The 23,488-nt window shown below is 34.4% G+C and overlaps 1 protein-coding gene across 2 annotated transcripts in view; it reads left to right on the forward strand.

Moving 5' to 3' along the window:
* The window catches only part of Cdh12 (cadherin 12), a 684,197-nt gene extending 661,652 nt beyond the window's left edge, over positions 1–22,545 (forward strand). For both annotated transcript variants that reach the window (XM_036206975.1, XM_036206976.1), the window contains 5 exons: positions 323–459; positions 8,594–8,715; positions 12,440–12,557; positions 18,268–18,519; positions 21,968–22,545. In XM_036206975.1, the coding sequence (XP_036062868.1) occupies positions 323–459; positions 8,594–8,715; positions 12,440–12,557; positions 18,268–18,519; positions 21,968–22,467 (1,129 nt within the window). In that variant the 3' untranslated portion in view covers positions 22,468–22,545. The remainder of the gene's footprint in view (positions 1–322; positions 460–8,593; positions 8,716–12,439; positions 12,558–18,267; positions 18,520–21,967) is intronic.
* The last annotated feature ends 943 nt before the right edge of the window (positions 22,546–23,488 follow it).

Genomic DNA, 23,488 nt, shown 5'->3' on the forward strand with positions numbered 1-23,488 from the left:
TTTTACTACTTGAGAGAGTTTTAATATTCAGTAGGTTAAGGAAAACCATGGTCAGCTTTAGAATTTCCGTCTCTGCTGAGCTTTCAAAGTGTCAAGACCCTAAAATAATATGAACAGCAAGAGTATTAAATCTTTCATTATTTCCCGTCTCCCCTTGAGCATACTGACTTTACAATAAAGGAGCCGTCGTTTACACTCTTCTTTATTGCAAGGTGGGTAATAGCTACAGGGTGAAAAATAAGTAACTGTGTCAAGTTAGCCTAACTGCCATTATGATTCATGTGTAATCATTGCACATTTCCATCTCCCCTTTCACATACAGGTACTTCATCGATTGGAAGAGTAATGGGGACAGCTACTTTACAGTCGATGGAACTGAAGGAACCATCGCCACAAGTGAATTGCTAGACAGAGAAAGCACTGCACAGTATAATTTCTCCATAATTGCAAGTAAAGTTAGTAAGTATGGCCTGGGCAGAATCTATGTTATACTGCAGTTCTGTGGATTTAACACTCTCAAACGAGTCCCTGCTGGGGTGTTTTTTATTTTAGGACTGACAGCTGAGTAGTCTCCCGGGGAAACTCAGAAACCTGTTCCTATTCCTCATAGCATAAGTCCAGAGAAATTGTGACAGCTGCCAGAGAGCCCTGTGTGCAAGACTGCATGAATACCTAGAAGTGATTTTCATTGTGTAACCTCACCCCTTTTTATTAAATAGTTTCCAGAGTTTGCAGAAGTGTCAACTTCTCTTCCACAGATATTCCTTGTATCTATATTATTCGGAGTTATGTAAGTTAGGGAAGAAGAAAAATAAGCATGTGAAATCATCTATTATGAAATATTTTCTGAATTTTGCGAAAACCTTTTTAAAATTTGTCATTTTACCTTTTCCTCCTATTTCATGAGAACATATATTAAGAAGAGTGTGGATCATATTAAATTTTTAAGTGGACTTTTTGAGTACATTGCTTAGAATGTGTAGATTGCTTTGGAATTCTTTAGGTTTGCTTGTGGCATAGAAGAGAAATTTCTAGACCATGAGTGAAAGTAGAACTTATCTGTTTGATAATGCACTCCAATATGTGACACGTCTATCTCAATTACAAAGTGAGAATATTTAATATTTAGTTGTTAGCATGAGTGTATTTATGAGAAATACCTCCTGTCTCTGTGGTCTTTTATGAATTTTGAGAAGTCCCTTTGGGATACCTTTTACTTTTTTTTTTTTTATTATTTTACTTCCTTATATTACTTTGAGCATCTGGCAGAAACTTATTACACTTTAGATATTAATTTCACATTTTAAATTTTAAAGAAAGAACTACAAACATTTATTTTATTCAGGGGTGTTTCTCCATCAACTCAGTGTGGGTGTAACTATGGAAGAGTTTTGTTTATGTTTTTAACTGTGTTAGCATATGTGCAGGAGTGTGTACATGTGTGTATGTACGTGTGAGTGGCAGAATATGTTTATATGTGTTCAAATGTTTCAGGAAGCCAAAGGGCTGTCTCAGGTGTCACAACTTGGGGGATGTCCCTATGGCTGTTTTGCACAAGATTTGTTGGGAAGCTCCGGCATACTCATTAGACTAGTTTAGCTCAACTTTAAGCCCCAGACAGGTGAACTACCACACTTTCCTTAGTACATAGCTGCTTAAGAGCAAATGCAAGTCTTATTTTCTGCAAAAAGAATTTCATTATCTGAACTCTTCTTTAGTCCTCAGTTTTCTTTACCTTTAACAATTTCTTTTGAAAAAATATACTGTCAAATCAATTCTCTAGATCACAATTACACACCAGCTAATTTTATTATTCTGAGTCTTCCCTAATTCTTGATTGTGAATTGTGATAATATTGATTACCAATTAGATAGGATCTATTATCACCCAAAAGGTACATATCAATTCAAACCCACAAGGGATTATGTAAATCATACTAAATTCTTGAAATATCTCACTCTGTGACTGGTTATTAAAATGACCTAGTCTTTTGAGTTTGGAAGATTCACTCTCAGATTGGGCAGCAGCAGCTCACGTGGTTGAACGCTATATTAAAAAGAGAAATCTAGCTGAGCATGAACATGCTTTTAATCTCAGATTCCTGGCTGTTGATACCATGTGAACAGCTTCCTCAAGCTCCTGCTGTAATGACTGCTATTCCGGGATAGTGTGTAGTCTTGAATTGTGAGCCAGAGTAATCCCTTCCTTCCTAAAACTGCATTGTAAGAGTGTTTCTACAAGACTCTGGAAAAGTAACAGAAACCAAAAATTGACATCTAGAAGTGATACCATTGCTGCAGTAAAACCTAAACATGTGGTTCTTAGTTCTTTGGAACTCATTTGCACAAAGACTGATGGAGCATTTGGATGGAGGGCAAAATGCTTTAATGCTGAGTTTATTGGGCAAAGTGTGGTGGGATTTGAAGACAAATGTGAAAGAAGCACAAACATTAGAGACTCGGCTCATCAGGCTTCAGAGTGGAACAAGGACTCTATCAGGAAGTAGGCTAATGTATATTCATATGATATTCTGGTGGAGAACCTGGTTATATTCTGTTTCAGTCCTGAGAACTTTGTTGTGAACTCAAGACTGACTATCAAAGGCTCCATTTAGTGAAAATGCAAATTTAAGTGAAAAGATAAAGTCTGAACTGAAAATCCCATAGAGCAGAGCATATTTTACGCTAAAAAACAATTACTTTCATAACTTTCCTGATCAAACAGTACATCATAGAGAAGTCACTCTAGTTTCAGCCAATGAGGCTACTTCTCAAATCATATAGAGTCATTAAGTTTGTCCATGAAGTGTCCAATGGATGAAGTCAAATCATTCTGTAATAAGTAAAGTACCACTGAAATGCCTCACCTAATGCTTTTTTGGGCCTTTTTTACCTGTAAGCATAAGATTATGCTTTAACACTTGATACATAAAAAAATTTTATTATTTCAAGAGATATTTTATGTTGTCTTACTGACTCCTTTACTTTTGATGCTATTAGTTTTTATACCATCCCAAATCAAATTTTAAATTTAAAATATGTAATTAAGATTCAAAATGAAATAAATTTATACTTTTATTAGCTGTGGAGAGGACCATGTTCAGAAAACTGTTAATTGTTGTAGATATGAGAAATGTAAGAGTAATTTCTATTCAAGGACATTCCAGTTTATGGATAGATAAAAAATAGCTGAAGTAAAGATTTAGTAAGCTAAATTGTGAAAATTTGCTAAATTCTAGGTAGTTTGTATTTAGTTAGACAAAGATATAGAGGAATGTGTAAAGGTTATGACTGATCACTGAATGGAAAATGGATTATAAAGCGTTTAAATAACAGCCAATTCTTTTGACAGAATTTTCTGAAATGTGTATTTCTGAATGTATAAATCTGAAGCATAATAATATTCTCTCCCACAACATAAACATACTATATTAGAATAATAAGCAACAGAATAAATAACTTTTTAGCTAAACTGTTCTAATAACCATATAACACATTTTATTCCCTAAAATAAGTGTATGGTTTTGCCCACAATGTAGAAGTCAGGTGATGGATACTCTGAGGTAGTATGTTGGTAGCCTAGTATCACACAACTAATAATAATCAAACCAAACCAGGACTACAGATCTCAATGAAAGGCATACCCAGTGAACTAAACATCAATATTTTATAGAAAAAGGTAAGATATTTCTTCATAAATGGAGAAATCATATCTTTTTATGGTGTTTTCTTCTTACTAGTATTCCTCAATGTCATAACCATAATTGTATCATACTCAGGGGTATTTTTTCTATTTGTTTACTTTTGGGAGGAGTGTGCCACATCTCTGTGTGGAAGTCAGAAGACAGCTTTTAGAAGTTGCTTCCTTCCTTGTCCTTAAAACTTGGGTCATTAGTATTGGCAGTAAGCAACTTTACCCACCAAGTAACCTTATCTGCACTTTTCAGAGACATTATTATAAAATCAAATGTCTGTATGTACTGAAGGCAATCTTAAAATGTTTCTAGAAATATTTTCTATATATACACATCATAAGTAAATTCTTGAATTATCCTAATGGAAAATATTTTTAACCACAGTCCAAGTTGTCCTTGTACACTATTATGAACATAAGTATGGAAAAACAAAACAAAACAAAAAGTAGAATCAATCACCACAGCTATCTATATTGATTCAAATTTTACTGGATATTGAGGTCTAATACCATCATTACTTTAGATGTTAAATTAGTATCAGTTTGTTTTATATGTTATTTATATTTATATTTGATTTTATATTACCTTGTCTAACATTTTCTAAATTTCTTTTCTTTTCTGCAAGTAGCTATGTAGAATCTCTTTTGCATTCTCACCTTGTAGCAGCAAACCCCAACTGAGTAATTACCAAGATGACATTGACCTTTTGGCATGTATGAGGGGACATGTTATTTGATAACTGATGTAGGAGGACCTTGCCCACTGTTGACAGTAACATCCCTTGGCCGTTGATCCTGGGTTAAGTAATAAAGAAAACTGAGCAAACCAGTAAGGAGCATTATTCCATGGTCTCTGCTATATGTCTCCCTTTTCAGTTCTTCCCTTGAATTCTCTCTGTGTCAGACTGCTACCAGGACAGCTGACAGCAAACCCTTTTCCAATTCAAGTTGTTGTAGGTCATGATGTTTATCACCACAACTAAAAGCAAAGGAGAAAAGCTTGTATGTTGCTTTTTGGCCAACATGATATCACAGCAATAAAGGGGAAACTAGAATATAAATAATTGAGAGTAGGCAACAAATAACCCAACTGTAAAACATCCATTGATAAATTTCAGTAAATCATTATAATGTATGATTCTATATGGCTTTATCTTTAATATAGTCAAAAAGACTTAGAAGCAATAAACCTCATTGCTAAAGTCATTCATATGTGGGATCTGAAAGAAATGAACTCATAAACTTGGAAAGATAATGGAGAGTTCCTGGGGCTGGTGGTATTATTGGAGGGAAGAGGTTCGTGTAAAAATGGGGGAGGAAGTGTATCAATAGAGACAGGCACCTCAATGGGTAAAAGTTTATTATTGGAGAGATTGATCTGTGTAGCAAGCTTTATGGTATGATGAAATACTAAGCTGAATTTTCATCTCTGAATTTCTTCCTCATACTTTCATCTTTATTTTAGTTATTTAAAATAATGTTTTATTATCTAAACGGCTTCTTTATATCTTCTACTGATTAACATCCTGTCCTATTATTCTTCCATCTTCCTATTTTTAAGACCATGGCAGTGTTGTGATTTTCACGTTTTATGTCCACATACTTAGTATAATTGATAGCACAATATATATATATATATATATATATATATATATATATATATATATATTTTTTTTATTTTCTACAACAAAACTCCTTGGCTTATTTATTTATTTATTTATTTGTTTGTTTATCTTTAGTTATGAAATATCACTTCTCCTGGATTTTCAAAGATATTATGATTCCATAAGTGCTCATAGGCTAGCTTCACAATATAAATTGTTTAAAAGCTTCCAAAACTACATAAATTACATGTGGTTTTACTAATAAGTATTTTCATCAAAGTCTTCATGATAAATTAGAGATAAAGAAATTTGTCATATTTGTCCCAAATATGGTTAAGATGACTCAGTAAATAGGTAATTTTATTTTCAATACACTATAATAAATTATATTTCTAAATGAAAGAACTCTATATTATTCTAATAAGTTATATGACAAAATATTTCATATTTATTTTAGAAAAGTAGTTGTTAAAGAGATGTCTTTGTTTCTACAGTTGGCACTTAAGAATTAAAAGTGAGCTTTGTATAGTATTATAATACTATCAAATAAATTAATCATAAGCAATAGAAGAAAGGATGCTAAATTAAGTTAATGAACCCATTACTCACTTCAATGCTGTGAGATTGTGGTTATTACATTACTTTTTCCTTGATTGAACATCCATTTTCTGATATTTATAATGATGTTTTGTGACATTTAATTTTGGAAAATCTTGATATCCTACAGTGCACGGAATAATTTCACACAACAAAGATTTGACTTAGTTAAAATGTAAAAAAATAAAATAAAAATGTCCTTCGGAGAAAGACAATTAACAACAAGATAACATTGATGATATTTTTGCAAAAATTTAGGTACGGAAATGGGTGTTAATTTCAGGCATATAAACCATAGCAATCTACCAATTTGTGGCAAAATTGTGGTGCATTAAAGTTAAGTTTTGTACATTTAAATAACTATTTTTATAAATTATGAAAGTAAATTTTTGAGATGAATGCAGTTAATTGAGGAAATTGGTTTCCTGTCAAAGACAACTCAACTTTACAGAAACTTAATAAAGTATGAATCATGGGCTTCACTTGAACTTCACTTAGCAGACAACACAGAAAGCAGAGTCTTAGCCTCACATCATTCAGTGAAGAACTGAACTGGGGTGTTACTTTTCATGAATTTTATTAGTACTTAGTTTTGTGGACTAGCTCACTACATTACATAGCATAATAGTCAAAATGTTATATATATAATTAAAATTGTTTAAGAAACCTTGATCTAAAACTTTGTCCTTGTACTTCCCATTTGTAAGTTTTAGAGAGGTCTATACTACCAATCTTCAGAATTTTATATACAAAGAAAAACTCTTAATATTGCTTATATTGTGTAGGCTGTGAGTCTGACATCACCTGAGCAATGTGTATTAGATCATCACTACACACTAAACATTACTGTGTAAGAGGCCACTCTTTTGTAAGTATTGTTGATTTCTAGTATCTTTAGAAAATAAAACTTAGTTTTACTTATTTAATGAGTTTTATATATACAGTTACACTATTCAAATAACAAATATCAAGTAAACAGATTTAGTGATGTTTATTATGTCATTTTAGCAATGGGATTAATTATAATTTACAAAGTTCATTAAACATTTCTATAATGCATTGCATTTATGCAGCAATTCTATGAATTGTAAACTATTAATACAAGGTGTTTCATATGAAGAATTTCAATCAGTAATGGGAAACTAAGGATAAAATTTGTTGTCAAAATTCAATTATGTCTTTTCAAATAAATAATGCACCTAAATATAATTTCACATAATATATATTTCTGAATCATTCTCCAACATATCAGTATATCTCCCATTCACAACCCATATAATAGAATAATCTTATCTTCATTTATTTTTTCCTATTTGTGCTAGTATGCCTGTGTGATTAAGTTTCACTTATACATTAATCATTCAGTAGTTAAGACTTCTAGTGTGTGTTTCAAAGGTTTACAGCTAAGTACTAAGAATCTTCAAATTGCAGAAGATTTCAGTTTGTTAAAAAAGATGATTGAGTAAATATGGTGGGATAAGCCTGTTGCTGGGGTTTTGTAAATCTGTATTTGTATTTATCTCTTGATTCTTTTAGCTCTGTACTCTGTATAAGACCACAAAACCTTTTTCTTTTCTGTTGTGCATATTTCTGTTGTGCCCCACCTTCCCCCCAGCCCCTCAGCTCCATCCCCATCTCCTCCAGGGCCAAGACTCCCCTGGAGATTCATTTAAACCTGGTGGATTCAGTACAGGCAGCTCCAGTCCCCTCCTTCCAGGCTGAGCAAAGTGTCCCTGTGTAAGCCCAAGGTTCCAAACAGCCAGCTCATGCACTAAGGACGCGTCCAGTTCTACTGCCTGGGTGCCTCCCAAACAGTTCAAGCTATTCAATTGTCTCACTTATCCAGAGGGCCTGATCCAGTTGGGGGCTCCACAGCTTTTGGTTTATAAGCCTGATCTGACCTAGTCTGGTGACCACAAAAACATTTGAGGCAGTTTTATCCAGCTGTAAAATCTACTTTAGAAAATCATTTTCTAAAGTAGCTTTAAAACATATTTTGTGCATTGCATTTTTGTCCTGTAATAAATCATTTCCAGTCTTCTTCAACACAGGACATGAAGCCAAATAATAAAAACATTGGCTGGGGATAAAATTTATACTTCACATCAGACAGTGCTTCCTTGCTCCAAAGATATTGGTGGGGGCATGAAGGGTTAAATGAGCCTTTATCAATAATTGGTTTATTATTAGTTCCCGACATAATTTAAGGATGACTCTGGCCTCCCAAAATCAACCCCTTGAGTCTATTTTATTTAAATCTGTACCACTAATTTTTGACATCAAATATGAATTTGAGATATTTATTTATATATTATGAATATTCCACTTAATAAAACTTCTGATTATATTGAAGCAACACAGAAAACTATATTTTGTTTAATAAAATAAATATCAACATTGGATAAGACAAGCTCAGTAAACTAAAGAGGTGGTTAAATCATTCTAGGAGCAAAGCCCCACAACTTGACAACACGTCAGTACATAGTTACTCCTACCCACTAATGTGTCTTCCTCCTGATCTATCAGATTTGCATCAATACCTCTCTTATTCATCCTAGGGGTTGTTTTGCAGTTACTCTCTTGCAGTTTCTTATAATAGACTATTTCCATTTTATATCAAATATAATTGGGAACAAAACTGGATTTTGGAGACACAATATCCATGTTTAGTAGTATTATCTTTTTTATGTTTTCAACAGGTAACCCATTATTAACCAGCAAGGTCAACATACTGATTAATGTCCTAGATGTCAATGAATTTCCTCCAGAAATATCTGTGCCCTATGAGACAGCTGTATGTGAAAATGCCAAACCAGGTCAGGTATGTTGCCAATATTGTCAAGGAAGTCTGTATAACGGCCTCCTGTGGGTTTGTCCTTTAAGTTTTAAATCCAGACATAAATACACATGAGCATACTTATTTTCCTGCATTAGATATCCTCATTTAAGAAAACATGAACAATGCTAGGCTCACATAAATGAGTGGTAGATGGATGGATGTGAAGATAACAAAATAGCAGCATAGTAGCCTCAATTTTCCATAGGTACAGAATATAACTATGACAGCTAAGATAGCCGCTGCTTTCTTCAGAGTCTGAAATAGTAAATGATAAAGTACTATTTAGCTACTAACAAATAATGTCATTTGGGTATTTGAAACATTAGAATAAATAAACTAAAATTTTGTATGTTGGGTTGTTTTTAAGTTTTCAAATGTCCCACTGCATTAAGGTTATTTTACCTCTAATAAAAATTTCAAATCAATAAAAATCTGGTAATTCTTTAAATTACTGCCATTTTTTGATTATTCATTATTAAATTAAATGTGAACTTGTTATACCTTAAAGATTTGAACTTTGGGAAAAGTAAAATTTATTAAATTTCACCTTCCTTTCCTTATATGCGGGGAAAATAATGAAGAATCAGCTTGTGTGTCCAGAGGCTCTATTTTAACAAACACCTTTTGTTTCCTACCAGAAAACTCTTTTAAAAAGAGATTACTCTGATGTCTCCTTGGAGTAGTCAGAATATGTGGTTTCAGGGCACTTTATGATCAAAAACCCATCCATCATGTTCTTTTTCTAAGGACTATACGTAAGGATAGTTTAACTATCCTCTATCATTGTCTAATATGTAGAAATATGTGAATATGTCTATGTATGTGTTTTGTCTCTGTATCTAATTATCTATATATATCTACATATATATGTATAGATTATCTATGATAAATATTTCTTCCATCTATTTTTCTATCTATCATTTATCTGTGTGAAAAGGATATTAAATCTGGAGAGATGGTATTATGGATATGACTAAAGCCCTATATTAAAGTTTTTCTTAGGGAAGTGTCTTTCCCTCCCCCTCTTACTCTCTCTCTCTCTCTCTCTCTCTCTCTCTCTCTCTCTCTCTGTAAAAGAAAATACTACATGATCAAGATGTCATATGTTCATGGAATACCTTGAACTTATTATGGGGCTGAGAATGTCTTTGAGATTCTGATGTTCTTGCTGCCACCTCCATAGTATTGTTTGTAGTCATGAATATCTATGCCCAATTGGTGAGGTGCTGAAAATCAAATCTGGGCCTTTGTGCATGCTAGCCAAGCACTCTTAGAATTAAACTGCACCCATAGATCTTAAATAGGTTTGTTTAAATGATACTAGTTAGTATTGATTGGAAGCAAAATACAACACAAAAATTAACATATATATATATATATGTATAATATGAATTTATTTAATATACACATATATATGTTGTTATATGACATTTATTTTTATAGAATATGTAAGAACTTTAAGGGTAAAATGGAATGATGGTAGGACATTGCTCTAAGTCTCAATAGAGTAAATTTCATATTTTTGAGATTATATATATTAATAAGGGATCTCTAGAGGAAGAAAACAGAATACATGTATATGTATATGGAGTTTAGTAGAATGACTTAGAGGCTGTGACCCAAACAGTGCAACAATGGCTGTCTACCAATGCAAAGTTCAAGTATATAATGGTTGTTCAGTCTACAAAGGTGAGTGTCTCAAATGGACTTCAATTCATATAGGAATCTTGAGCAAATGGGCTCCAATGACAGTGAAGGAATGACCTTGCCAGTGAGATCCAGGGCAAGCAGGCAAAGATGAAGTGCTTCCTTCTTCTACATCTTATATACGCTTCCAGCAGAAGGTGTGGTCCAGATTTAAAGTAGCTCTATTGGTGAAATTATTAAGGCCATTCCACGTAGTTAAAAGGGAGGTTTATTTTGTGTTGTAACTTGCAAATGAAGGGATAGGTTGTAGGGTCTGGCGAAGGGATGGCGCAGTCCAGTGGTGTTCTCTTAAGAACTCTGCTCGGTCTGCCTACAGCATCCAGGGTCCCAGAACCAAGAGAGACCTCTCCTCTCAATCCTGGGTCTTCCACTTCCTCCTCAGCCCTGCCTTATGGGTGTGACCATTACTGAAGCCTCAATGGGGGTTGGAACTTCCAGGCCAAGACTGGGATGGCTACCCAATACATAGCTCTTCCCTCCTCAAGAGATCCAGATTTAGGATAGTATTTCCCACCTCAACTAATTCAGTCAAGAAAAAGCCCTCACTGGTGTACCTAGTCATTTGAGTTTTAGTTAATTTCAGATGTAGTAAAGTTGACAACCAAGTATAGCCATCATAGTTGATATGGTGACCTTACAAAACTGTTACTTTCCATGATCTAGCTCTTCTAAATGGTATATTACAGAAATGAAACCAATAATAAATCATGGGACAAATAACTATATTCAGTGTAGGAATTCATACTGAGTAAGAGGACTGAAATTCTTACTAAACAAATTTATTTCACTTTTTATCATGCCATGACTATTGACACTTAACATCTCTTCTATACTAGTCTGTCTATCTGTCAGTCTATCTATCTATCTATCTATCTATCTATCTATCTATCTATCATCTATCTATCTATCTGTCTGTCTTTGATATACCTGCAAAGTATTATTTACATAGGTATAATTTATCTTTCATATATCTATGCAACTGTATCTATGTAGTAAGGCAGATCCCAGTCATGGGATTAGATTATAACCAAGAATTATAACAAAAAGTAGTAGATGAATCACATTTCTAAAAGTCTTCTTATTATATATGTGTACTTTATACCCCAAGATGAGGGTCTTGTGTGGTACATCTAAGCTTTTACTGCAGAACATTATGGAATTTAAATTCATGGCCCTCTCCACATTGTTGGTCCTTTCCCTCACATACTTCCTAATACTTTCTGTCCCATAGAGCTTTTAGATATCCTATTTGATATGCCTTCTAATTTGTGAATCCATGAAGGTAATTGCAATTTTTACAGTATATACCTCAGAAGTTAACTTTAGTTTAAATTTTAAGGGCACAATGCTGAAGTATTTAGATTTTTAACAATGATATACAACTTCTGGAAGCAACTTGGAAGGCACTTTGAAACAGAGATATGAATGTTTCCTTGTCAAAGTAACATAGAAATGCATAATATTTAATCCTAAGCAATGAGAGGTAGAGGTAGCATAACAATCCAAGCAGGAATGTATTATTGTATCTGTCTCATCATTTTTAGTTTTTAATAAATCAACTCTCACATTGTATTTTCCCTTCAATTTTGCTCTTGCAAGGACACTTAGATAATGTTGTTTCTAGATGTCTTGTTTCTAGAAGCATTTCACATTTAGTCTAAAAGGCATGTATATCAGTTAGTTTAACATGCAAGCAAGTCCTTTTTAATTTTATTTTGTTTCTTAGGGAGAATTTTCAATGCTGGTTTGCTTTTTGATTACACAGATATTGATTTAGAACTAGCCCGTGTCTTCTGATTTTAGCTGCCATTATTACCTGCAAATGGTTAGAGAACTGCTTACAAAAGGTATGTATAAGTAATTAGGCCACTGATATTGATTCAAAAGGTGTCATTTCTATCTCTTTGCATTCTTTATTAAATAAAGTTATTAGGCTGTTGTGTAGAGTTCACAGTGACATGGATGACTGACTTCAAGTTTCATCTCAATGTTGTTTCAGATAATTCAGATAGTAAGTGCTGCAGACCGAGATCTTTCACCTGCTGGGCAACAATTCTCCTTTAGATTATCACCAGAGGCTGCCATCAAACCAAATTTTACAGTTCATGACTTCAGAAGTGAGTATAACCACTTCCAGATTTACCTCGCATGTAGCTTTGTCAAAGGGCACAACGGGAGAATTCAACTGCTTTCCCAAAAGAAGTTTTACAAAGCATAGAAATCTATACATAAGAAATAAAAACTTTTCAACTAGCAACAAATTAATTACTCCATTTTTATTATCAGATAATACAGCTTACTCTCATTATAAATTGGGCCAATAAAACTTTTTTTCTGGGATATTGAGTGCTTCCTTATTTTGAGTAAAGCAGTATAACAATATGCACATTACTTATACATGCAAATTAATTCTATATTTATTTCTTTTATTTGAGCAACAAACAGTTCTGAGGTGATGCATCAGGCAGTTCAATTAGAATTAACAGAATTTTATTCCCACTGCATTATTCCCCAGAGGCCACAACTGAGAAAATTATCCTAAGTAATGTAAAACTCAGAGCATCTGTATTGCGATCATGTGCAAAACCTTTAATAAAATACCTCAAATGTTTCTGTTAAGATAATTTTAGCTACAACTTCTGAGAACATATCTTTCACTTTATTTCTAAAACCATAGTCTGCTATCAACATTTCTATGTCTAATATTACTATATCTACTAATATTCTAGTCACCACAGAAACCTTTGTTGGATTAGATTATGGATAATCCTCATTTCATGGTGAGGCTGTTCCTTAATCATCTCTTTTTAAAAGTTGAAAAGATACAACTACAGATGATATATTATACATTGTCTAGTATAAATCTCAGTCTCGCCTTCCTTAATTGTGATCAGAACATTCCCATTGATGTCCACTGGGTAAAATAATCTCAGAAATGGTAGAGTGGCTTTGAAATGCATTAGATTTGCTACAAGTAAAAGCAGAGTACTTGTTTGGGCATACCTCCCTACGATCATGCATTTTAAAATGTAGGCTAAGTCATTTCTATGCCAGAATCAATTGTACTAAGGTTTTCAAACTTTACTTCTGCGACTTTGTACATTAATTTACTCTATGTACGTATATAATATCTAAGTATCCCATATCTGATGTCATCATATTCAGTTTAGATGGGAAAACTGAAGTTCTAATGGACTTTGTTTTTCAAACAAGTGAAAGCACATGATATATTGATGATAGTGACAACTGATGAAATGGAAGGATGTCTGGAGAAAACCTCATTTTTTTGTGGTGAACAGAGAGAAGGAAGTGTGAATATCCATATTTCTCACTGAACTTGGAAGTATTTGGCTCTATACAAAGGTGTGATGTGATGAATAGCGGCAAATAAAAATCATACAAAATGTATAATGTTAAAAATAGCATACACCTTCTTTTATCATGAAGATAACACTTTACAAAGTATAAGTAGTCAACAATTAGACAACAACATGTAGAAAATACTGATGTCTAAGGGAATGGAGCCTGTGGTCCTTTGAATGAGAATGCCCCCATAGACTCACATGCTTGAATACTTGATCACCAGTTGCTGGAACTATTTGGGAATGATGAGGAGACATGGCCTTGCTGGAGGAGGTATGTCTCTGGGACCCATATTAAGGTATCAAATGCCCATGTCACTTCCTCTTGACTTTCTCTAGGTTCTGCTGTTGGATCAAGGTGTAAGCTTTCAGCCATCCTTGACTATTTGCTGCCAGGCTCTCTGTAATTAATGGTCATTAATCTTACTCCATGAAATTCTACATTAAGTCTATCTTCTATACATTGTCTTGGATCTTACTGTCTTGTGACAGCAATAAAAAATAAAATAAAACAACTAAAACATATCTATATTTTCAGCCTATTAACAAGCTACTTGAAAAGGATTTAATTACAAAGACCCTAGAAACCTGTGAAAAATTGTAGTGACAAAATAACATAATCAAATTTGTAATTGAGAAAGATCACAATGGCTGCAGTATGGAAAGATTTTCCATAGCTTCTACATATCTTAGACTCTGATAATGGGTATGAAGACAAAACTAGCTGTGAGGAGGAAAAATTGGTACAGGCTTTGCTATAGTTTCTTGACTTCAGTAAAGAGAAGACAAGCTTCAAGACCTTAATCATGAACAACTAAGTTGACAGTTAAATCACTACACAGCAGCAATGACCATTTCAACCAATGCATGTGCACATTTTTTTTTTTAACTTTGGACATTTATCTCCTCTAAGTAACCATAATCTGTCAAATATGTACTAAAAGTTGGATATTATGAAATTTGGTGGTGTAAAGCTAAAGATTCAGTAAATCAAAAAACAACATTCTAGAATGGAAAACACAATTCGAAATCTCCACATATCTTGATGTTCTCTTTTATTTATTATAAATTATATTTGTTAAATATTTTCAGTTTCTTGTAAACATTTTGAGGGTCAAAGTGATGGTTCATGTGCCTTTTCTTTCCCATAAGGCAAAGAACAATAAATTTGCATACTCAGTTATCAATAAATGATACGTTAGGAACAAAGATCTTTCTTGGTTCTTTTTTCATATCAGTTGAGCTGTAAAGTTTGACATTTTCCATTTCTCCAAAAAAAGAGCTAGGTTTTCTATTCTTCTTCTTCTTCTTCTTCTTCTTCTTCTTCTTCTTCTTCTTCTTCTTCTTCTTCTTCTTCCTCCTCCTCCTCCTCCTCCTCCTCCTCCTTCTCCTCCCCCTCCTTCTTCTTCTTCCTCTTATTCTTCTTGATATTTCAAGCTTTAGATATAAGATAACCTTTTCTTTTTTTATTTTATTTTATAATTTAATTTAATTTTACATATTGACCACTGATTCCCTGTCCTCCCTCATCCAGCCCCCTCCCTGACCTCCCCCCAGCCCACCATCCATTCCCATATCCTCCAGGGCAAGGACTCCCCTGGGGATCCAGCTTGGACTGGTAGATTCAGTCATCCAGGCATATCTAGTCCCCTTCTCCCTTCGCCCAGGATGAGCAAAGTGTCCCTGCATAAACCCCAGGTTCCAAACAGCCAGCTCATGCACTAAGGACAGGTCCCAGTCCCACCACCTGGGGGCCTCCAAACCGTTCATGTTAATCAACTGTCTCACTTATCCAGAGGGCTGATGCAGTTGGGGGCTCCTTAGCTATTGGTTCATAGTTCATGTGTTTCCACTAGTTTGGCTATTTGTCCGTGTGCTTTTACCAGTCACGGTCTCAACAATTCTCACTCATACAATCCTTGATCTTTCTCGCCAAATTGGACTCCTGGAGCTCCACCTGATGCATGACCATGGATCTCTGCATCTGCTTCCATCAGTCATTGGATGAGAGTTCTAGCACCACAGTTAGGGTATTTAGCCATCCAATCACAAGAGTAGATCAGTTCAGGCTTTCTCTTGATCATTGCCAGTAGTCTTTTGTGGGGGTATCTTTGTGGATTTCTGCGGACCTCTCTAGCACTTTACTTCTTCCTATTTCCATGGGGTCTTCATTTATCATGGTCTCTTTTTCCTTGTTCTCCCTCTCTGTTCTTGATCCAGCTGGGATATCCTGCTCCCCTAAGCTCTCTTTCCCTCAATCCCTGCCCTTCATTACCCCCCTCACAAACCTGGAAACAACCTAGATGCCCTTCAACTGAGGAATGGATAAATAAAATGTGGTAGATATACACAATGGAGTACTACTCAGCAGAGAAAAACAATGACATCATGAGGTTTGCAGGCAAATGGATGGATCTAGAAAAAAATCATCCTGAGTGAGGTAACCCAGACTCAGAAAGACAAACATGGTATGTACTTACTCATAGGAGGATACTAGATGTAAAACAAAGATGACTAGACTGCTACACAACTCCAGGGAGGCTACCTAGAAAACTGGACCCTAGGAAAGAGACAGGGATCGCCCAATGACAGAGAAATGGATGAGATCTACATGAGCAAACTGGACATGTGTGTGTGTGGGGGGGGGGGGTATTTTTCTTCTTCTAATGAGTGTCACTTAATTTATGATCTCTGATTCAAACTCACAAAATCAGTCACTGAGTTCTGAATATCTCAATGGTGCTTTAGTCAGTCCTCACTGTCCTACGGCTGTCCGCAGCTCCAATGTTTGTCCTCACTTAATCTATTTGTGAACATTATGAATGGTGATGCTACCTTGATATTTTACTCATCATTAAATGTTGTCTCTGAAATCATAATATGTAAAACTTACCCAGCAAAACATCATCATAGCTCAAAAGATTTTCTCTTAAAGGTATTTTCCTGTGTCAATAAGTCTAGAGACGCTGACGAGGAAAAGTTACAAATTCCATTTAAAATTAGTAAAATGGATTGTGACTAGCATAGTAGTATACCTCCAAAAGAAATTCATTTTAATAAGTAGTATATCTTTCTAATTATTTACATGATTCTCAAGGTTATTGTAATGTTTGTGTTAAAAATAGTATTTTTAAAAATGAATTGCTTCAATTAAAAAATAGAACAAAAAGTTTTTGCTGAAATGTCTATAAATAATGCATGTCCAATAATTTTGTCAACAAAATGTTTGATTTTATGTAATTAGATATTTTCTTTGTATAAATATCATACTTGTTGATTTTGTTAAAGATACAATGAACTACATTTGTAATTACTAGATAATATTATTGTTCATAATGCTTAGAATTTTTTTATTTTTTATTGTTTTATTATTATATTTATGTTTTAATTTTATACATCAGCCATGGGTTCCCCTGTCCTCCCCCCTCCCGCCCCCGCCCCCACCTTCCCTCCAGCCCCTCCCCTCCATTCCCATCTCCTCCAGGGCCAAGACTCCCCTGGGGATTCAATTCAGCCTGGCGGATTGAGCACAGGCAGGTCCAGTCCCCTCCTTCCAGGCTGAGCAAAGTGTCCCTGTGTAAGCCCAAGGTTCCAAATGGCCAGCTCATGCACTAAGGTCGTGATGGAACTCTCATCCAATAACTGATGGAAGTGGATGCAGAAATCCTTGGCCAGGCCCCAGGTAGAGCTCCAAGAGTCCAATTATCGAGAAAGAGGAGGGACTGTAAGAGTGTGAATTGTTGAGACCAAGATTGGAAAAGCACAGGGACAAATAGCCAAATGATTGGCAACACATGAACTATGAACCAAAAGCTGTGGAGCCCCTAGCTGGATCAGGCCCTCTGGATAAGTGAGATAATTGAATAGCTTGAACTGTTTGGGAGGCACCCAGGCAGTGGGACCCAGACCTGTCCTTAACGCTTAGAATTTTTAATGAATTTTGATATTTTTACCATGCTTTGTTTTCCTTCCCATATTTCATAATTTAATTGATGTGATAAAATCTTCAATGGATACCCTTTTAATATCAATTTTTTAAGTTTCAAAAGATGTTATTGATATTGTGCCTATAAATATTTGACTTTTGTATTTAAAATAAAAACATTCAGAGAAGTTTCCCACTACCCAATTATATTTTGATATCAGAAAAACAAAAAACAACAACAACAAAAACAACAACAACAACAAACCTGAGACAACCCAACTGCCGTGTATCATTCTTGTTATAAGACTATTCTTCTTCAATGGAAAATTTAATATATACCACCAAGATGAATATTTTGTCTTTTGCAGAATATTATTTTAATTGCATCTGATTACATTTTCACAGTGATCTAATAAACATTTTAAGTAAGGATACATTTTATCAGTTCAAAAACAGCTTCATCCTGCTTAACAGATACCAATTTGAAACTTGAAGTGGAACTCACAGTAACTATGTTATCACCCACTTCATGTTTTGCAGACAACACAGCTGGAATTGAAACCCGGAGAAATGGATACAGCCGCAGGCAGCAAGAGTTATACTTACTTCCTGTTGTCATAGAAGACAGCAGTTACCCGGTCCAGAGCAGCACGAACACAATGACTATTCGTGTGTGTAGATGTGACTCTGATGGGACCATTCTGTCTTGTAATGTTGAAGCAATTTTTCTGCCTGTAGGACTTAGCACTGGAGCTCTGATTGCAATACTACTGTGCATTGGGATACTCTTAGGTTGGTTTCCATATCAATCATGCTTCCTGCATCTCTAGCTATCTCTTTATTCCATCCTCTCTCTAATGTCTATAAAATTTTGTTTCCTGAGCTGGTTTGAAAATCACTGATTACTTAAAATAATCTTTTTATTAAATATATTTTCTGCTTGTTACTCCCCATGTAATATCATCAGTAATATGTTTAAGTCATAAGGAATATTAATGTTGAAAATTTGACTCCTTTTCTACCATGGAATTCTCTGCAGTAACTAGTCATTTAAAGCCATCTATCAGTTTCATTAAGCCATGTGCATGAGCATAGACTGAGTTTATTATTATTATTATTATTATTATTATTATTATTATTTTGGTTTTTTGAAACAGGGTTTCTCTGTAGCTTTGGAGCCTGTCCTGGACTAGCTCTGTAGACCAGGCTGGCCTCGAACTCACAGACATCTGCCTGGCTCTGCCTCCTGAGTGCTGGGATTACAGGCGTGTGCCACCACCGCCCAACTGAGTTTATTATTTTTAACCTTCTAAAATATATGTCATTCATAAAAAGCACACTAATTATTCATAATAATCTTATGCTTAGAGTAATATATATATATGTGTATATATATGTATATATGTATATATATATACATATACATATACATAATCCATGTTTACTAATACAATCCTTAATTATTCAGAATTGTACTCACAATGAGTTCCATTCAATAAACTAGATTTTATAATTTTATAAAAGTGAAATAGGACCATTTCTCAACTTTGCATTAATTGTCATCGCCTAATATACTTACACTATAATTTAAAAATATCCCAGATGTGTAATACTTTGTAATTTCCATCTCAACAAAGCAATAATGAAAACAGAGTTTCTAAGAAAAAAATAGAGGGTAAATGATTCCAAATAGGTTTACATTCTGCTTACACTGCAGTCTTAATATATCTTCAACCCATTCAACCCATTCCATATCCCAAACAAATCTGTAAAAGTTTCCACTCTAACAGAGAAGAGCAGACTGCCATATCCAGAAGCACTGATTGGAGAAGGTTTGAAATAAGCATATAGTTTGTGTCACTATGTCAGAATAAATATATCTCTACTAAAACCTTTTGATTCTGGCATTAATTTGGTTCCAATTTTCTATCTACTGATTACTTCAGTGAGAGAAAGTATCTATTTTTATGGTCACTCCTTAAAACCAAAGGAAACAGATGGAAACCTGGGCATTGAGCTTCAGCGATCATAGTATTCATTTAAAACATTCTAAAAAAGGGGGGATACAGTAGCTTTTTTTCCCCTCTAGAATAGAAATAGTAGGAAACAGTAGGTAACACTTTATGAAGCATACTCTGTGAGTCCGACACTCATGGAAACCTAGTGATTTCTAGACCAGTTTGAACAGTATATATATTAATTCTGTGTGGGTTGCTTGGCTACATGAACAAAACATTCTTTGTATCTTCATAATACGTGACAATATTCATCGAGCATATGTTTTTACTGATGTTATAAAACTCAACCTGTATATATCAAATATAATTCTCACATCAGAAATTATCCATGGTTAGTTATTATTTGACTTCAATTAAAGTGTACCTGATCAGGTAGCTAATTGAACCTGAGAGTACTTGTGTATCTTCATAATATGGCTCAAAATATTCTAGGTGTTCTTCTTTGGCTCATGTGTCTTCCATGAAATAAGCAAGCAAAATGTTACCTCATCAGTATCATACAATGAATTTGACAGTGTGTTTATCTCCCTGAATTCTCCCTGAATTTCCATAGTTCTTTGTACTATTCTTGATACTAGTAACCTCCTTGTTCATAAAAAAGAATCATTTGCATTCATTATCTTATGTAAGATTCTGTTTTAAAATACATCAAGAAAATATTCTTTGAATGTACAACCACATACCTTTTAGTAAACCATTTCCGTGTCCTTTCATGGAATGAGAATAAACAATAGAAATCTGTAGAGCTTTTTATAGATAACCTTCCACCATACATTATGGAGCCTGTCTTTCTACTCTTGCTTTTCACTAAAGCTTTTTGACACTTAGGAATGCTCTTTATGGTTTTCAGTATATCACTCAATCCCTGGGTTATCAGCAACAGTGAAATTACATCAGGTATCTTATGTGCCAAAGGAAAAATGCACAGTCCTAAATATCATTCATGGATTATTTTATAGAAGCAACATCTAATTCTTTCTAATAGGCTCAACTTTTTTTTATTTTAATTTGGAGAGAGGGGGAATAAATACATGATCACTTCTCCTTGAGTTTCTCTACTCTCTCATTTAATCTCTGCTTTGGAAAAACAAACACACTTTGCTTTTATCCTATTGGGACTATTTTGGAAAGATGTGAGATTGTTACCCAAACCTGTACAATTATTTCATTATGTCTACCTGTTCCTGTTGATGTTTTAAATAATAAACACCATTCACTTAATGGCGAGCATTCAGTCATTAGAAATAAAATGATATAATAATAATTGAGGTGAGTAGGTACATCAAAGTATATTCTCAAGAAGTCAGATTGACTATCATGTATCTTCTGTACAATATTGTTAAGCATTCCACTACTCAGAACTGAAACAATAAGAGGTATTAATCTCCAAATTTTTTTAATCTTTTTTTTTTTTTTCAGAGCTGAGGACTGAACCCAGGGCCTTGCAATTGCTAGGCAAGCGCTCTACCACTGAGCTAAATTTCCAACCCCATAATCTCCAAATTTTATTGTTTTGTTTTATTTCCTCTTTCCTTCCTCTACCTCCATCTCTCTCTTTTATTCCCTTTCTTTCTTATATAGTGTTTTAAATATTGATTCTCTCACCAATTTTGAGTATTACATTGAAATTTTTTTTGAAATATTAATTTTTAAAGTTTTATTTTTACAAAGATACTTTTTTTGGTTTACCTCAAGTTGTCTTTTTTTATTATGTGTTTTAATTTTATACATCAGCCATGGGTTCCCCTGTCCTCCCCCCTCCTGCCCCCACCCCCACATTCCCCCAGAACCTCCCCTCCAACTAACAATATTGTTGGTGATTTATTCATCACTAATATTTACGTGATCCTTTATAATTCAACATCTATGTATTTTTATCAACTCTTTCAAATATCTATATAATTAGAATGGACTTTTTTCTCTTTTTACTATTTTTATTGGTCTGATATTTTCTGTGTCCAAAATACTAAACTACAAATAGAAAACTTTTGATAGTATTAATGACTTTTCTGTGATTTTTTCATATTTAGCGTTTCAATGTGAAGTTGGCATTAGAAAATTCATAAGCATATGCATGACCTTATTGGTTATAGTATTATAACCATGACTATATTGTGAGGCGAATAAAGAAATGCAGCTCTCCTGTTCCATGTTAGCATGTATAGAGATAAAATGATATAGGTGCTTCCACTTAACAAGTTATTATTTTTGTGTTCTTCTAGCTATAGTTGTGCTGTATGTAGCATTGAGAAGGCAGCGGAAGAAAGACACCTTGATGACATCTAAGGAAGACATCAGAGACAATGTCATCCATTATGATGATGAAGGAGGTGGGGAGGAAGACACCCAGGCTTTTGACATTGGGGCTCTTAGAAATCCCAAAGTGATTGAAGAGAACAAATCTCGCAGGGATATAAAACCAGACTCCCTCTGTTTACCTCGTCAGAGACCACACGTGGAAGATAACACAGACATAAGGGATTTTATTCACCAAAGGCTACAGGAAAACGATGCTGATCCAGCTGCCCCACCATACGATTCATTGGCCACTTATGCATATGAGGGCAATGGATCAGTGGCAGAGTCGCTCAGCTCCATAGACTCTCTCACCACAGAAGCCGACCAGGACTATGATTATCTCACAGATTGGGGGCCCCGCTTTAAAGTCTTGGCAGATATGTTTGGAGAAGAAGAGAATCACAATCCTGATAATGTCACCTAGGGGACAAGAAAAGGTTGACGATACACATGCAGAGAAGAAAAAAATTAGCAAAAGTAACAGAAATCACACACACACACACACACACACACACACACACACACACACACACACACACACAAGGCTCCCAGGTTCTACAAGACAAAATTCCTTTCATTATCCAGTTTCTAGCAATTTGTTCTGTTTATCATATTGTCATTTTGCTGTCATTCTGCTGACACGAGATAAATCCTGTAATATGTACTTGCTTCGTTTTGTTCTGTTATTTCAGGAACACACTGAGCTGAGCTCAGGCCTGTTAAATACAGTTCACTGACAGTACAACCGAGAATGAAGATTGCTATGTGGCATCACGGTGGAAGAGTGTGAGATTTTTCTTAATTCCACTAAAGTGCCTATTGAAACTCTTATCATTTATAGTGGTGTACACAACACTCTGCTGGGATGGCTTGGCAGGATTCCGAGATTAAGAGGAAGGAAGCAGACAGTGTCTCTATGTCAAGGAGCAATCGTGACCCGCTGACTCTCATTCCTCTCAAGAACAAAGAATAATACTTCCCAAACTCCATCTTTTTAGAAGGAAAAGCTTTTGCTTTTGTAAATTGTAAACCGAAAAGTATTTGTTTTTCCTAGTCTTTCAGAAACTGGAATAAATGAGACATTATAAAATTCAATATGTAAGTCATGAATTCTAAAAGCAATGCTTAAATCATAACATTAGTTCATGTAAAAGATGTTAATTAAGCTGTTTGCTTTTCAAAAAACTAAAATTATATACGAGAAATAAAAAGGATCCCTCTTTATAAAGAGACAAATCAGGGCTCAAATTCCAGCTTCAAATAAACATTGGTTTGTTTAATTCTATACTGGTATATGGAAACTGGTTTTAAAAATTCAACAAATCATTTAAGCTTTCAGTCAGAAAAAAAAAGCGTCAAATGTGTTTCTACTGAAATTTCCGAAAGGAAAAAATATACAACTAATTTAAACATGAGAAAACTCAACATTCAAATTCTTAGCGTTT

This window comes from Onychomys torridus, chromosome 15 (genome assembly GCF_903995425.1).
Source record: "Onychomys torridus chromosome 15, mOncTor1.1, whole genome shotgun sequence".
In the NCBI taxonomy this organism is placed as follows: Eukaryota; Metazoa; Chordata; class Mammalia; order Rodentia; family Cricetidae; genus Onychomys; species Onychomys torridus.